A 17,150-nucleotide genomic window follows, 5' to 3' on the forward strand; every position below is an offset into this window, starting at 1 on the left:
GCTGATGCCCTTCAGCTCCATTATTGCAGTTGTTGAAAGAGGAACAGTCTGAACAGAAAACAGAAACTTATGGGTTCTTTAAACCCCATAAAATTTGCTCTAAAGCCATTGCACCAGAGAATATTCTTCAAGTTGTTTATGGTTTGAGTGGTGCCCAGTAGTACAGTTCTGCAGACCTGTACCTAAGAAACACAGAAAAAGCTTCCAGTTCTCTATCAAACCTCACAGTTTCCAGGGGATGGGAAGGGACAAATCTCTCCCTGGTCTTCATTCCCACACTGCAGATGAGCAAGGAAGAATGTCTGGGAGTGTGACAAGGGAGTCATTATACACTTTTGCCAAATCAAGGAAAGATGGGCTTTATGCTGCAGAACTATAAATGGGATTTCCATTCAGCAAGAAATAGCACTGAATCTTGGGTATAGGTGTGTATTGTGTGGTGTCACACACTTCAGAAAGGAAAAGCTGCAGGGTTTTATCCTCATTAACTGTTTCTGATGTGTATTTAGATCCCTTTTATGCATCCAAAACACTTTTCTTCATGTTCTGGTTGGGAGCTTATTGTGAACACGGATACACAGTTTTATCCATCACTGAGGAACTGCCCACTACGTCTCCATCTTTGCTGCTGTTTTAACATGGACAGATCATCCTGTTTATTTTCCCATAAAACTGCATCTCTACCCAACCTTTTGCCTCTATTTTAGTAAATCACCAATTGGCCTTTTGCTTAAACTGATGTAATTTCAATTTTCTTTCTCTGATCTGCTATGCAGGTTTGTGTAAAAAGGCACATCTGGCATGGTAAAAAAGTGTGGCTGAGGGAGGAGCAGTGACTGCCACAAGGGGTGGGAGGAAAGAGACCATTAAAAGCTGCATGTGGTTCCTTACTCTTGATATTCCTTTAGGAGTAAGACAGAAGATGTATCCAAAGAGCAAATCCTCATAGGAAGGCATGACCTTCACCACAATGAATCCACACAGAAAGTGGACTGTGTGAAGCAACTCTACCTACAAAACCACACTCAGGCAATCTGGATTATGATGCTGCCTTGGTCAAGCCTGTGGAAGATGTGACAGAAATTTGTCATTGTCTGCTGTGCCTGCTGGCCCAGGAGAGGCAGCTTGCTTTCCTCGGGAGAGTCCTGCTGGGTAACTGCACGGGGGAACACAACAGGTACACGAGCACTCCTGCTTTTCCAGGGTCAGGCAGGGTTGGTATTATTTTTCCTCTTAAATCCAAGTGCCCAGAGGAGGATTATATAACACACCCTGTGTCTCGTCTGTGTTTGGACAAGGACGCCAAATACCTGAAATGTCTGTTCCTAGGGTAACAGCACATCTGGGATTAGGTGGCTGACTTCTACTTTCTCTTATGTTAGCACTGAATCATTTGTACTTGTAACCACGAGTAAGGTCCTGTTCAGAAGAACGGCTCCTTGGTCTGTGCCCAGAGGAGGAAACGTATAGGAAATTGTGACTCAGCTACCACAGGTACTCAGCTACTGAGATTACCACTTGAAGTCCTTTCTGCATGGAGTCCCCACACATTCTCTGTTAAACTTAAATGCTGTAAACACACCTACGAAAGGCAGCACTACACAAATGTGCTGGCCAGGTGGTCTCAGAAAGGCTGGAATCATACAGAATGACAGAATAGTCTGTGTTGGAAAGAATCGTGGAGTCCAAGTGCTGAATGCCCCCCACAGGGATCAAACTCACATCCTCGGCGTTATCGGCCCCCAGCTCTGGCCAGCTGAGCTCATCTCCCTGGCCCTGTTATAAATGAAACAGCCAGATTTGAAAAATAAAATAAAATAACAAGGTTTATTTTGGAGTAACAATAAATTTGGAAAGCCACGATAAAAAGACAGCCTCGACCCTGGGATCGAGACCGGATGAACGTAGGGACAGGCCTCTATCCTTCACCGTTCGCAAATCACATCACCAAAAGTCCGGCTTTTATACAAAGGCTAGATCCTTTGTCCACTATTCTGGGATGATGTATTATTGAGTTTTTCTTTTGAGGCAGTCCCACTCCTGAACAGGTTTTTGGGCAGAGTTGGTGAGTTGATTTTTTTTTCCTGGAAGGTTGCATTGTGTGGATCGAGTCGCTGAGTCTTATTTGGTTTTGCTCTTCCTCGATTAATCGTCGTCAATGGCTCATCTCCAGGACCGGGAACTTTCTTTCAGGTGTTGATTTCCATTATTCTCTTGCTGGAGACACCCAGCCTGGAATGCAAGCCTAGTTTTCGCAGGACTAGTGCTTGTTCATTATTTTATTTATATTTTATTTCAGCACACATTATCAAATGCAGTACATTCCCTATAACATCCCTGACCAGATAAAGCGCACGGGTAAGGAGCAGTAACCTTTACCCAGCTGGAAAGATCCTTTTCCCAGCTGGAAAGCGGGACGGCAATACCGAGAGCTGTTCTGCTGTGCCTCACGCTTGGGGAAAGGAAAACCCAAAACCTGTACTGTGGAGAGCCAAACCAAGCCTGGTGGTACTCTGGGAAATTTCCAGCGGACATGCAAAAGACCCAAACCGATGACCCGCCTCACGATACACGCTGTGTGCCCCGAGAGTTTGCCGTGCCGGGTCAGTTTGCTGTACCCTGATTCCCGGATTTTGGCCGCCGGGAGGAGCGGGAGGAACAGACCCTCCCTCAGCGTTCCCTCATCGATCCCCCAGCGCCCCCTCACTGATCCCTCATCGATCTCTCACTGATCCCTCAGCGCTTCCTTAGCGCTCCCTTATCGACCCCTCAGCGCTCCCTCACTGATCCCTCAGCGCTCCCTCAGCGCGCCCTCATCGCTCCCTTGCTGATCCCTCAGCGCTCCCTCAGTTCTCCTTCAGTTCTCCCTCACTGATCCCTCAGTTCTCCCTCAGTTCTCCCTCATTGATCTCTCATCGATCCCTCAGCGCCCCCTCACTGATCCCTCAAGCGCCCCCTCAGCGCTCCGTCCTCATCGCTCCCTCAGCTCTCCCTCATCGATCCCTCACTGATCCCTCAGCGCTCCCCCAGTGCCCCCTCAGCGCTCCCTCATCGATCCCTCACTGATCCCTCAGCACTCCCTCAGCGCCCCCTCATTGATCCCTCATCGATCCCTCACTGATGCCTCAGTGCTCCCTCAGCGCCTCCTCAGCGCTCCCTCAGGGATCTCTCAGCGCGCCCTCATCGCTCCCTCACCGATCGATCCCTCAGTGCCCCCTCACTGATCCCTCATCGATCCCTCACTGATCCCTCATCGATCCCTCACTGATCCCTCACTGATCCCTCAGCGCCCCCTCACTGATCCCTCATCGATCCCTCACTGATATCCCTCACTGATCCCTCAGCGCCCCCTCACTGATCCCTCATCGATCCCTCACTGATATCCCTCACTGATCCCTCATCGATCCCTCACTGATATCCCTCACTGATCCCTCAGCGCGGCCGCAGCCGCTCCGCCGCGCCGGCAGGGGGCGCGTGGGCCGGCGGGTCTCGCGAGAGCGCGCGAGGCGGGGCGGAGCGGAGGGAGCGGAGCGGCGGGCGCGCGGCCGGCGGTGAGGGAGCGGCGGGGCCGGCGGGGCACAGGGAGACATCCGGGGGGATCCCACAGCAAAATCCCGCCAGCAATACCGTAAGGAATCCCCTAAAGGAATCCCGTCAGGCGGCCCGTGCCGCGGTGCGGGGGCCTGCCCCAGGCAGCCCGAGTCGGTGAGGTCGGGGGGAAATGGACGCTCCGCGGCGCAGGGCTCGGACGGGCCGCGGAAAAGGGATTTTGTACCGATCTCGGCTCTCCCTGGCCCGGACAGGTTGTGCCGCGAGCGCTCCGAAAGCCTCATTCCTGCTGGCAAAGGCAGAGTCTTTTGTTACAGCTGCCCTTCTCGGGTGTTATATAAGCTGTAAATATCTGGGTTAGGCATGGTCGGGGTTGTGTTGGTTGGAAGTTTTGTCAGAGCTGTGCTGTTCGATGCTGGTGAGTGCTGTGAGCCAGAGCTTTCGGAGGTTTGCTAGGCATTCTGACAGCTTTAAACTCGCTGTTTATGGCTGAGATTAAAGAAAAAAGCTGACAGAGGAGCAGGGTTGCCTTCCTTTGAGACTTAGGATAGGGTGTACAGTCAGGGGAGCAGAAAAAAGCTGTCAGCCGTGTAAGAACCACTGATTATCACACTACGAGTACATAACACTGGATGAATGGATGTGCAGAGAGCGTGGCATTGGTGTCTTTGGGGCCCTGTGCTCCAGGCAGAACCAGGGGCTTGTCACTTGTTTTCCGAACTGGTTTTAAGTGCACTAGTCTGGAGGATGTGTTGTAATGTGCGATCTGTGTTAAGCGTGTGTCTTCCCCACTCTGGGGTATCTTCTTTGGTATTGTCAGTAATTACAGCATAGAGATTTCAGGCCTTCATATTCAGATACTTCGCGATTTCAGTTATACGCTTTAGTGCATAAAATATGTATTTATGATAGGTGGAATAAAATGATCAGACTTCTTCACAGCTGCCCAGCTCTTGTGATGAGAGTGTCTCAGCACAAGTGCTTTGTGCACTCACTGGGCTGTTTTGGGGCTAAAACAGGCAGAAAAAACTTGTTCAAGTTTTTCTCTTACTCAAAACTGAGAAAGGTTTTGTTGGTTTTTATTTTTTTTCCCTGCACATTGTTTGTTACTTAAAAACAGGGTGTTATATACTTGTTTTGGAGTAAAATAATTTCCCCAGCAGGAGCTCCATACGGATACTGGATTTTAATGCTGATGCTGCACTGTACAAAGTGCTTGTTTTGTTGGATATAAATGGGAAGTTCCAGATTCGGCTCGTGTACTTAGAGTACTTCACTGCCTGACCGCAAGTCCCACATACCTAATTTGGGAGGGCTCCTCAAGAGGAACTACTGTTTTTTGGTGGAGTTAGATGGAAATCCACGGGAATTTCAGTTCAAACAAGCCAGCTGGTTTAAAGCCACATAAAGACAGGTCAGAGGGGCCTTTGGAGCAGCCTGGTCCCGCCAAATGAAAGAAATAATTCCACATTTATAAATAGAGCCTGTTCAATGGGAGGCTTCGTTCCCTTCAGAGGCTTTTCCCCAGCAAAGGCTCCGCACAGCCCTGTATTTGAGATGGTTTTTCCACACCCATGTGAAATGGAAAACAATGCTCTTCCCAAGGTCAGCTGGGATGGTTGTGCCGAGAGTGAAAAGCTGGTAGAACCGGTTTCTTGCCGGCCTGTTTGCAGACTGCAGAAAGAGCCAAGGTTCCTCCCCAGCCACCAGATACTTAATTAAAAGCTTAAAATTACGTTTGTCCAGCGGTTTCTGACCTGTGGGAATTAACATCTCAGGAGTGGAGTGTAGGAGCCGGGAGGTTGCACAGAGAACCTGTGACAGGAGTTGGAGCTGCAGGGTAACATCTCTCCAGTGAGCCAAAAGTCTTCCTGTAAAAACGGCTAGTTATTTTGCTCTTAGGAACAAGAATATCATGAGATGCTTCCCAAGGTCCTTTCCAGCCATTCCGTGTGCTTTCCTCAGCTGTGCGTGTGAAATTGTGGAAGCAAGAGTCGATACACAAGCCTTGTGTGTGTGTGATTTTGGTCCTTCCAAGGGCTGACTCGCATCCGGGCGGGCTCAGTGTCAGGATTTGTGGCACATGGCAGGCTCCGTGCTGGCTGGGGAGTGTGATAGGTGTAGAATCATTTATTGCTGGGCTGTGCACGGCCAGGGACGGAAGGCTGGGCTCGGCAGCTGCCTCTGCTCGCAGCTCTTTCTCTCTGGCTGCCGCATCCGCGCCGGATCCGCTTTGTCGTTGCGTGAAGGCGGCGCATCGCCACATTTCCTGAAATTGCAAGAAACAGCGGTTTTGTTGCAAAACGCTGAGGTTTGGCGGTTTGAAGCGCTAGTTGGATATTTGCAGGCACTCGTTGTTGGGGCTGAGCGGGGCCGGGGGGTGGTCGCGGCCCGGGCCCGCCCCGGCGCTGCGGACGTGCGGCTCGGCCGGGCCGGGCCGGGCCGGGGCGGGGCGCGGGCTGGGCCTCACCGATAAGGCTTCGAGCCGAGCCGGGGCTTGGAGCCTTATTTGCAGCCTTGGGAACATTCCGGAGGCCGTGCCTGCGGATGGAAGCCGCGTTATAAAAAGGCGATCGCGGGATTACTTCCTTAAGCGCGGAAAGTAAGTGCGAGCTCCTCTGTTGGGGGTGCGCATCCCGCGAGGGGAATAGCGGGGACCGATGGGGACCCCCGTGGGCTGGAAACTGTTTGATGACACGGAAATGGCCGGGGCAGCTGCTGACGTGTTGCAGCCGTGTGTCTTCCTGCAGAAGGAATTGTGTTTTGTTACTGTCGAGTCCAAGTGTGTGATCGCGGGTGCTCCAGAGAACGCGACCTGAAAACGTCTTAAATTCTCTGTGCTGTTTGGGAGTAACCGGAAAGCAAGGAAATCGGTGCTTGTCTCCGCTTAATTTTGTAAGAGGCTCATGGAAATTGAAAAGAAGGGTGGTGGATTGGCTCTCATGCTCAGCGTGTGAGTTTTACTGCGTTATTCGTGACAAAGCCTGGGAACAGCCATTTTAACAGGAGCTGGCTGGAGGGAGGCAGCATTCATTCCATCTATACATTCTGGAGTGAGGCTCTTGCAGTCATCGAAAAAAGGAAAAGCAACAAACAGCAGTTCCAGAGGTCATTAGAGAAGCCTGTGTAAGCTTCTTGAATTTAATTGTGCCATTAGGAAGTTGCTAATACAGAGTGTGATAAAGTAGGTTAACATAATTATCACAAGAGTTAAGTATATTATTTATTGTGTGAGTAAATATGGTAGTTTTATTTAGCCTTTCAGACCTTGACTGTTGTTATGTAAAAATATAAAAAATTAAACAGTAACCAATGTGATTTTTAAAATTTGCTTTTGAGTATATGATAGTTTTTAAGGTATCTAATAATCCTTGTTTTCTTGGCTGGGTATATTGTCATCTACCTGCTAGATCACATCTGAGAACTAGGGCTGCCACACTGTTGGCTCCTGCTTCCTGTAGGTTGTACGTGAGAGCTGAAAAGTGACATAAACTCTCTAGGGCGTGTTGTGAGAAAAAGCTTATCTTTTATTGAGCATTGCTGGCATGGTGAAGATCATGAAACCTTACAGAAGTGAACCTGTGAACAGCGAGGGTGTGCAAATACCAGGGCAAAACTGGGGGTCAGAGCACAGCTTGGAGAATGATGTATTTTGGACTTTTGCACCCTCTGATTTGGTGCAAAATAACATAAGCTTAAAGATTACATTTGAGGTCTCTTCTCTTGTATTTGTTTCAGGGTTTTTTTTCTTTTTTAAGTTTTTTTCTTTTGAGTTCCTAGAAGATGAGGTGTTGTGTGCAGGGTCTTGGGGTGGTGTCTGTGCCTTATATCCGGAGGCTCTGGAGGGACAGGAAACCCTCCCGTGGTGTTGAGGGAACTGAGGGAGGTGCAGCCACTGCTCCTGCCCCACAGAGAATGTTTCTTTGTCTGTCACCTTCCACTTAAAAGCCACTCTCAGCCCTCTCCTGTGTGAAACACGTACTTTTATATCTGTCTTTTATATATCTTGGCTGTAGAAGGAGTTTTGAGTTGCAGTTTTTTGTGATTGTGGGGTTTGGAAATTGCAGACTAAGTAGCTGCTTGGTAAGAGAAGCTCATGGTTGTCTTGTTGTATTCAAAACTACTTTCAGTTCTCTTCAGAGCAGTGGTAAAATCTGTGACATTTTAGGTTGTCACACATGTGTGCTTTAAATCTGCTGGGAATTTCCATAGCTGTCATTGCTGAGGATTTGTTTTAAATAAAACAAATACTATGGATGTTTAGTGCTTCAGGAATCCCATGAAACTTGACAGGAGAATTCAAACTCTCCCATAAAAAAATAACCCATTGTTTAGGAAAAGTGCTTACACTGATCCTTCCCATTTTTACTAAAAATCCATACTATCTTTCCCCCCTTACTTGCAGAATCCTTACCAGTATAACTGCTGTAGAAATTTTATATTTGAGCCCCTTTTACTCGAGACTGTGCTGAAGTTAAGTTACCACAGCAGTGACCAGGACAAAATAATGGGTAGCTGTTAAAAGTTCTGGCCTTTGCAGCTTAGTAAAGAGTGATCTTTGTAGCAACATGTGGGTTTTCAGTTGATGAAACTGTATTGGAATTTTCTCATTTATGGGAGCCAGTTCATTTACCTGCAGAGGAAAAAAGGGTGGCTGAAATATTTCCTGCCCCTGGCCAGGCCATTCTCCTCCAGCTCCAGCACTGCTGTTGACCATTATTCCCTGAATCAGCCCCTCAGCTCTGCAGTTTGCTGGCTTGGCATAAAAGCTGGAGGAAGGTGACTGGCAGGAGAGGATTGCCTAAACTCCTGTGGCTGAAGCTGTTGTCAAACATCTGTTGGTTTTCCTGTGATTGTGCAAATTCCGTGGGCTGAGGTGTTTGTTGCTCCTGGAGGAGGGCTTTATCTATGTTTAGAAAACTTGCATCTGTGTAGGGCCTTTTTGTTCACCTTTTCTAGTGAAGTAGAGCAGATGGTTCTTCATATGATGCCCTTCCTCTTCTGTTAAAGAGGAATAGAAACTATTAAGAAATTGCTTTTTCCATTGTGTTTTAGGAACACATCAAGAATGAGTCCACCACAAGATAGAAATAGAAATTCCTGCAGCAGTGAGACTCTGGCAAAGTGCCTTCAAGCAAAGAAGGACTTGGAAACAGCTATATCTGGGATTGTCAAAGCTGAACAGCAGATCAAGGAAAACTGGCGGGAGGTAATTTTAAATTACTCCTTAAAGATTTTTTAATAACTAACATGACTTCAATTAAGCTTTTTATTATTCCAGAATATCTACTATTATCACAGTAGTCTGAAATTTTCCTAGCAATTTGCAAACACATTCTTGTGTCACAACTTTATCAAGGCCATGCCCTTGATAAAGTTACTCCTGTATTACTAGCTCAGGTATGGAGAATTTCCAAAAACTGTTGATTGAAAGATCAAATTGAAAGATCATTATTCTTTGATACCTCTTTAAAGGTATCCTCAGAACTGTTACTGCCCTGAGGCGTGTGGTGCCGTGGGTGACTGTGATGAATTTTTGGGAAATAAATCACTCCAAAAATACCAGAGCAGTTAGCAATGAGTGAGGCAGGTGTGTGCTCACTGTGCCGGGCACTGGAGCAGGAACGGTGTGTGTTCCCTGGCAGGTCAAGGCCAAGATCCACAGCCACATCAGCCGGCAGCTGGAGTGCCTGCGCAGCCGCGAGGTGTGGCTCTTCGAGCAGGTGGATCTCATCCAGCAGCTCAAGGAGGAGGCCCTGCAGCAGCAGGCACAGCAGCTCTACTGGGTAAGCCTTGCCTGGCACTCGCTGCACTGGTATTTTCAGGCAAACGTCATTCTTGCAAGTGTTGGCTCAGTTTTAAAGCTGGAAGCTGAAACAGTGACGTGTGTTTTGTCTTCCGTGCAGTACTTGGGACAGTTCAATTGCCTTATTCATCAGCTGGAACGTTCCTACAGCAACGAGCTGGCAAACCAGATTTCACTCTGCCTGGAGAGGTAAATACGTTTTATGATTCAAGTTAACACACTACGAATTGAATCTGACTTTTCATTCTAGTAGAATTAATAATAGATCTCACCGTTCCTACATTTGTAATAGTTCCTAAAAATAAGAACTTTAAAGCAGTCTTCTGAGGTGATAAACCAGGACTATAATGAGCAGGAGAGGTACTCATTTATACAGATTATTTCAAATACTAGTTGTTGATGAGAGTTGAAATAAGAAGGTGAACCTTGTGTTCTGCTGGCAATTTATTCTGTTCTTGCTTTGTAGATAATCATTTCTTTCTTATATGCCCTATCAAAAGTCTCTTTGTTACCTAATTACTGCCAAGGAGCTTGAAAGCCTTTTTCTGAAATAATGGACTGACTTCCAAAACAGGACAGATTAAAAAGATTGTAATGTTTTTTTTTTCTTTCTGTACCTATTACCTTACTCTTTCAGACTGGGAAGTCTCACACTTAAGCCTGAAGAGTCTTCCATCCTGAATTTCGAGGCTGACACATCTTTCCTTCGCCAAGCTATTACCTCATTTGGTTCCATTAAAACGATGGTAAGCAGCAGGACTTCCCTGGGGTGGAATACTTGCCTCAAAGACTTCTTTTTTTTTTTTTTTCAGTAGTCCAATATATTCCAAGTGATATTTTTGCTTTTAGTGGCAGCTTGAATAGATCCTGTGCATGAGTCATATAATTTCAGCTGTATAATAAATACACAGAGGTTTATTAATTATTGCATGTAGTTTTCACTGGGTTTAGTTATGTACATGTAATCAAGTGTATTTTGGCAGAGGCTGAGGGAATGACTACTCATTCCTACCCCATGCCAGAACATTTGTTACTGTTCTCTTTAGATAGCAATACTTAAAACATTTTAGATGCTTTCTATGATAAAAGTATTTTGGGATTCTTATGTAAGCAGCATATTTCCTGTATTATTGGAGACAATTCTGTTAAAGGAAGCAGACTCAAGGAAGTATTTTCATAGTCAATCTTTCTGCATTCTGTTTATAAATGTTGAGAACATTGTTAGTCATAAACCACTGAACATTTGTAATTATGCTTTACTTCTGCTTTATTGTGGAATTTGTCCAGCTTCTAAACTGGACAAAACCAAGATTGAAACTAATTTTAACTTTCCTTTCAGCAAACCTCAGAGAGAGAGAATGCTTCTCCCTGGTTCCCAGGGCAGAACTGTGCCCTGATGAACTGTGAGCAGGTAAGATTGACCCGTGTGTGAGTGTTTAATTGCATTAGAGGGAAGAGGAGAACTCAGGCACGTTATGTGAGATTGAGTGATGGCTTGTGTTTGCCAAGATGCTCGAGTAGCCAGCAGCAGTGGCTGTGGTGAGCAGAATGATCTGATACTGCAGCTGCTCCAGGAATAGACAAGCAAGAATAAAATGTAAAATGTGGAGTATGTGGAGTGACTGACAGGAGTTTTTAATTGAACGTTCCTCAATATTGGAACTATCCAATTCCTATGGGTTTATTGGTAATTAGAGGAGGCTGTTTCTCCTTTTGGTGCAGACACAGTGCTGCCTGCTGCATGGCTGTGCTGCTGCTGAGCCCAGATGGCTGAGCAGCCCCTCAGCAGAGCCCCCTCTCTCTCTCTCCCCCAGCAGGCGCCGTGCGGGACGGTGAGCGCCGCGCTGGCCGACTGGTTACTGGGAGGCAGGCCCGTGTCTGTGCGCCAGGCCCCCTACGTCCCCAGCACCAACCTCGAGGAGTGGGTCACCCAGAAATGTGTGTCAGAGCCCAGCCAGGTAACCCTTGGTGCACTAACCTGCTTTGGAACAGAGGGGAGAGCACAGTGTCTGATTGCGAGCAGAATATGCTGGGAATTCAGTCTTCATTCTGCCTCATGTTCCACTGATGCTTTGGCACTTACTAACTGCATGCAAACAGTTACTGAACACTGCCTTTGAGTTTTAATAGAGGTATTTCAATGTGTCTTTACTAGGATTTGAATTCTTCCAAAGTCTGCTATTTTGAGCAAGCCTGGGGAAATCTGAAGGATTTGGAGAACTGGCTCCTGCACAATCAGCAGCGTGATGTTCCTGGGAAAACGGATTCCCCTGGTCGCAAGGACTCCACCTCTACTCTCAGCTCATCCTTTTCCACTATTGAAAAGGTGGAGGAATTAGAATCCCTTGGACAGGAAGAGATGGACCTTTCTGACTGGCTGCTTACTCCTGACACAGAGAATGGAAGTACTGCTTCAGATGAGAAGTGGAAGAATGAATTTAAACCTTTTAGGGAAGAATGCAATTTGAATGATTGGCTCCTCAAAGCTGAAACGTGTACCAGTTGTCGTGGCAGCCAGAGCAGAAGTGTGGAAATTGAGAACCTGGGAAATCTGAAGTGCCTGAACGAGCATCTTGATGGAAAGAAATCACCCACTACACCTGCTGTAAATGCTTGGCTCCTTCAGCATCCTCAGCCCCCCTTTAAAGTGGAAGATGTGTGCAAAGCTAATGATCTGTGTGCCAGCTTTTCAGAATGCGTGTGTGATGAAAACTGTGGAAAAGAGGCTCTTTGCAAATGGCTTCTGAAGAAAGATGGGAAGGACAAAAACGGAGTTCCTGTCAGCCAGAGAGATGTACCAGCCCCTGAGCACGAGAAGACCAAGTTTGCTGCCAGTTCCTGGCTCAGCCCTGCACAGCAGCTCCCAGGAGAACCCCTGAGTGCAGAGAAAGCAGATTATTCAGCAGAGATCGCAGAACCCTGGAAAGCATTGCTGGAGAGGCCCCTGACAAGCTGGCTGGCCAAGGCCGAGCACAAAGCAGAAAGCACAGAGGAAAAGGAGAGTCGGGAAAAAGCAGACAAGAGTTTCAAGAGTCCTTTCCTAGACCTCTTGGCTCCATTCCACCTCCCCTTAAATGTAAACAGTTGGGTGTTGACTTCAAGTGACCTAGAAAACGCCAACCCGCCTCCAGTGGAAGATAAATGGCTTCTGCGCAAGAAAGCACAAGTGAGCAGAAGTTTCTGATACTTTGTGTCTCCTGTGCCAGGTTTATTGCTTTACTGAATTTAATGACTCCATTCTCTTCCAAAGTCGTAGCTCTTCTGGATAATACTGACTGCAAGTTTTTAGGTTTCTTGGCTCTTTTAATGTTTTCACAATTGTTATTACTTAGTGCTAAACAAGTTAATGTGTTATACTAAACGAAGAAAGCATTAATCTCAAAGACTCAAAAATCAGTTTTGTTTTGAACACTTTTTTACAGAATTTGAATACACATCAGAATGTATTTATGTTCAGGGTTGGTAATTAAGATGACTTCTCTTTCAGGACTTTGGCCTCCCTACAGTTTGCGACCTTTTTGCCTGTATGAAACTCAGTGGAGATAATGAAAAGTGGCTGTATCGGTCTCCTCTACAGGTAGGATACAGATTATGTTAGAACAGCTGAGCCTAATCATAACTTGGGAGTACAGAACACAGACACTGGCAGCTAATAGTCATCATCAATTCTTTAACCTGTAACAATCCTTCATTTATCAGCGCAGTAATTTCCTCCCCATAGACCTTTTTAGCAGCTTGGACCATTTCCTTTGTTATTATTCCTCTTCTTGATCGCAGGCCAGGGAGGGAATCACTTCTGTTCTTGTGTAAATCTCTCAACTGATCGACACTTGGTAACTCTGATTGTAACTAAGATATGGAATTATTGTGTTAATCTCCAGGCAGCTTCTTTCTTACCTTAGTAATGGATTTCTTCATTCTGATGGTAGCTCTTTGTTGTTGTTTTTGAAATGATTGAAAATGGCCCTTAGCAGGAGTATTTCAAACCCTAAAAGGCAGTATACACACTTCTAGGAGGAATGTTAATATCACTTCTTTCCAAGGGTACCTTACAGTTGTTTTTTTTTCCAAAGTGTTGCTGTTTATCAGAGAGAATAACCCTATTTTAAATTTGTTTAGATGTGAAGAACTGGAAGTGTTGAAATCATCCCCTTCCTGCTATGAGTTGCACATCATGATGAGTGACTGCAGCCAGCTGAGTGCTTGTGTTTTGTGTTTGGCCGTCTGCTTTCTCTTCTAAAATTATAACAAAAAGAAAGATTCCTTACCTAACAGAGTTATGGTGCAGAAGATCCCTTTTCGTTGTCATTAATTCTGAAATGTAAACCCACTGACCACAAGCAGTCTGATGCTTTAGAGGTGTTAGCAAATCTGTATCTATTATGGGAATACAAGGATCTTTAACGGGTTGTCACTTCAAGTGTGTTGAAGCCAGTGCAGGTATAAAGCAGAATCTTCCTGGTGCTGTGGAATGTCCACCTCTGACAGTGACTGCAGAAGTGCTGCTGTTCCTTTCAGCTGCTACAGCTTTGTCATGAGTTGGGTTCCAGCTGACTTAGGCTGTACTTGCAAGGAATTTGTTTTATGGAGCAGTTGCTCAATTCGGAGGTTTCATTTGCATCTTGTGTTGGTGCATTTCCCAGCTAAATATGTGAAATCCAGACTTGGAGAAATCCATGGATTTATGGGACCTAACAAGTGACAGGAGGATTGGTAACTAACTTTAAATAAAAACTCCTGTTATTTTGAGCCTTTCAGAGAACAGGGTAGGGTGTTAATTTTCATGCACCAGTAGCTCAGACCCTACTGTGTCCCCAGCATTTACAAACTATTTGAATGTCACTGAAAAAGCTGTAAAATGAAACGTGTGTTTCTGTTAGTTCTAGATAATTCATAATGAATTTTTATCGACTAAACCACTGGAAAGCAGGCATCTTAGCCACAAATTATTTCAAGGTAATATTTGGGGAATTAGATGCCTTCAGCAGATTGATGTCGTGCTGTTTAATTGGGAAACACTGAATTGGCAAACTGTGGCTCCCAGTGATGCAGTTTAAAGGTATTTAATCTGTGGTTTCCATGTGATTATGTTTGTGAAAGTGGGGTCCAGTAACTGGGACCTTCCTGAAGCTGTGGACATAACACGAGCAATACCTCTTCAGATATTCAGCCTTTGGAGCCTCAGGAACGAGTGCAAGGACGTTACATGGAAACTTGGATCATGCCTGCCAGGCTCCAGGGAAAAACTGTGAAGTTCCATAGTTTCTGGTGCAGCTTCTACTCACTTAAATTGCTCTAAATAACTATGAAAACAGGCCCCCCTTCTCCCCATCCCTGCAGCCTGCCTGGGAATAAAAGTGATTTGAGTTCTTCACAACCCTGTAGAAAACAAATTATTACCGAGATCCGACCGTGGTGTCACTTTGCAGTGTGAACACATTCCTGTCTGATCGATCCTGTGCATTCATTTGAGTTTTTAGTCTGAGAAGGGGAAACTGCACATCTGAAACCAGACCCTGAAAGGGCTGAACATCAGCAAAACACTTGAGGCTTTTGTACTTTCATAGCCAGGGCTCTCTGCTGGAGGCAGAGAGGTGGTTTGGGAGTTCACTTTCCCCTTCACTGTCCTCGTTGCTGCATGAGAAGACTGCACTGTGACTAACTCCAGTAACAGCCTGATGTGATTAGCAGTTGAACTTAATGAAGGTGATTGACGTGCAGCCCACCTCTTCCAATTAATTCCATGTAGTCGTCATTGTGTGCTACTTTGTCAGTTCATTATGAGCCTTTTAAAACTTGGGGGTATGTATTCCTTTACTCAACTGACTTGTTGTCACTAATTGATATTTATGTAAAACATTGATTAGTCTTTTCCATTAAAAAATTAATTGCAAACCTAAGTGTGTGTTATGTGTCATTTACAAGGTGGTCAACAGAAACTGCTGTGGAACGTGTCCAGTTTGCCTGTCTGGAAGGTGCTGCAGTTGTGCTTCCATCCCAATGGGATTAATGTGCTTTAGTTCATTTCACCCCTTCCTCGGGGTGTGCTGAGCTCCAGAGCAGGGAAACTCCTGTCCAGGAGTGTCAGTGTGAGCCCCTGGACACGCAGCTGGTGTCCCTCAGTCACCTGGGCTGTGCTCAGCTGTTGGAAGAAAACAGACTTGGACAAAATGACCCATTTGCTTCTTACCACTCTTGAATACTTAATGAGGATTCATGGATTTTTAGTAGTGTTTGGTCTTCTTCTTCCATGGCTGGAAAACGTCTGTGCTCTGGCTGTGCAGTTGTTTGAGCATCAGCCTCCCTGCATGCCTGGTTCCTCCACTGAGCATTTCCCAGTATTTAAACTGCAGCCTGCCTTGTTCATTAGGAGAGCTTTTACAGGTGGGCCTGGCAGCCTTCCAACCATGATACCTTAAATTTCATGTGTGCACACACTTTTTTTTTAAGTAGACTGGAAGTTCTTTGTTAGAAGCAGTCACATGCAGAACTCCTGGATTATGGCTTTCAAAGACAGGGAAAAAGTACTTCAAAATTATCCCAAGACAAGGAGAACAGAGTAGCAGGAAGAGGATGCTGTTCATGGGTTCTCAAAGGGCTGCAGAAATTTCTTAGAACAAGAGTGATGCCCTGTACTGAGGAATGCTTCCTTCCCTCCCACACCTCCCTGGAGCAGGGTGGCCACAGCCCCTTCAGCTCCTTGTCCTCAGAGCAGCTGTGGAGTGAGTGGGGCAGGGCAGGGAGAGAGGGGGGCTGACAGAGGGGAAATTCCTGTGAGGAACAGAGTAGGCATTAATCATGCTGGGAAAGTACCAAAAAGGGTTGGGGTACCCTCTGGTGTCCCTGCACTGGCTGGCATTGAACAGCACAGACCAATACTCAGAGTGCACAAAGCTCCACTTAAAACGTACCAGTTTCCTATCTAGAATTTATTAAGCACAGGGGTAACCTTCTGTTAAAAGCGTACAAAAGGATTTCCCCCCTCCTTTTGAAGTCCCAGATTAGATCACAGGAAACAGACTATGAACACAGGATTGTTTTTCTGCCCTAACAGACATTTGCCTCCTGTTCTCAGAAGCTGCTTCTGCTTCAGGGTACTCAAGATTTCCACCCTAAGTAGGGATTTTTCAACGAATTCCTCTAACTGTAAGAGAAGTCACCTGCTGTCAGGGAATGGTGTAAGCAGATTTGCCTTTCTGTTCCAAACACTAAGCAGAACCAGCTTAAGAAGACTCAATTTTTCCAATTTCCAATTAAAATTTTCCAATTTTACCGGCTGTCTCAGCTTCCTCACTTGATGCCACGAGTGCCTTGGATCTCTCAGCAGAGACATCACAACTGGCACCAAAACCCCACTTCACCAGGACAGTCAAGGTCTCCCACGCTCACATTTATGTAATACTGAATGGGAGGGCTCTAACTTGAGCCAAATCCTGTTTTCAACTTGATTTTACATCCTTTTATTCCTATAAAAAGTTCAGTAACTTGGATATATTTTTGGACACAATTTAAAGTAGCAACTTCATACTGATTGCCAGTAAACTGTGAACACAGTTATGTCATGACACAGAATATTTTAAACACATTCTCTGTATTGTATTGTACAATTCACCTTCCTCACTGCTGCCTCTGGGCTGGTTGTGCTTCATAGCTCGAGCTACAGATCACTCCACATACAAACAGATAATGAACCAAAACTTTTAACAGCTGTAACACAGCTATTCCAGAAAAATGCTCTCAGCTCTGCCCTTGAGGCGAGCAGTTCCAGGAAATCTGAGCACACAGCAGACCAGAT

General features: G+C 45.9%; 1 protein-coding gene across 6 annotated transcripts; it reads left to right on the plus strand.

The window, feature by feature from the left end:
* Positions 1–3,511: 3,511 nt before the first annotated feature.
* On the plus strand, positions 3,512–15,255 carry NCOA4 (nuclear receptor coactivator 4). 6 transcript variants are annotated; one of them, XM_083865947.1, is made up of 10 exons: positions 3,512–3,551; positions 8,605–8,758; positions 9,195–9,335; positions 9,456–9,544; positions 9,993–10,101; positions 10,695–10,766; positions 11,170–11,313; positions 11,511–12,521; positions 12,843–12,932; positions 13,475–15,255. In XM_083865947.1, exons 2-10 carry the CDS (start codon positions 8,618–8,620, stop codon positions 13,478–13,480), a joined length of 1,803 nt encoding a protein of 600 aa, XP_083722073.1. In that variant the 5' UTR covers positions 3,512–3,551; positions 8,605–8,617; the 3' UTR covers positions 13,481–15,255. The 6 variants fall into 6 exon arrangements, with proteins under 6 accessions (XP_083722073.1, XP_083722072.1, XP_083722071.1 ...); XM_083865946.1 differs by having other exon boundaries at positions 3,526–3,628; XM_083865945.1 differs by lacking the exon at positions 3,512–3,551 and adding an exon at positions 5,357–5,516 and having other exon boundaries at positions 11,173–11,313.
* Positions 15,256–17,150: the final 1,895 nt, after the last annotated feature.

The sequence above is a fragment of the Zosterops lateralis genome (genome assembly GCF_965231275.1).
Source record: "Zosterops lateralis genome assembly, chromosome: 8".
Lineage (NCBI taxonomy): Eukaryota > Metazoa > Chordata > Aves > Passeriformes > Zosteropidae > Zosterops > Zosterops lateralis.

Bases quoted from the DNA above. Each gene is read 5' to 3' on its own strand.
- NCOA4 (XM_083865943.1), top strand. From the start codon at position 5,470: ATGCTTCCCAAGGTCCTTTCCAGCCATTCCGTGTGCTTTCCTCAGCT. The intron at 9,545-9,992 runs GTAAATACGTTT...TTACTCTTTCAG, and splicing joins ATTTCACTCTGCCTGGAGAG to ACTGGGAAGTCTCACACTTA. The intron at 10,102-10,694 runs GTAAGCAGCAGG...CTTTCCTTTCAG, and splicing joins TTGGTTCCATTAAAACGATG to CAAACCTCAGAGAGAGAGAA.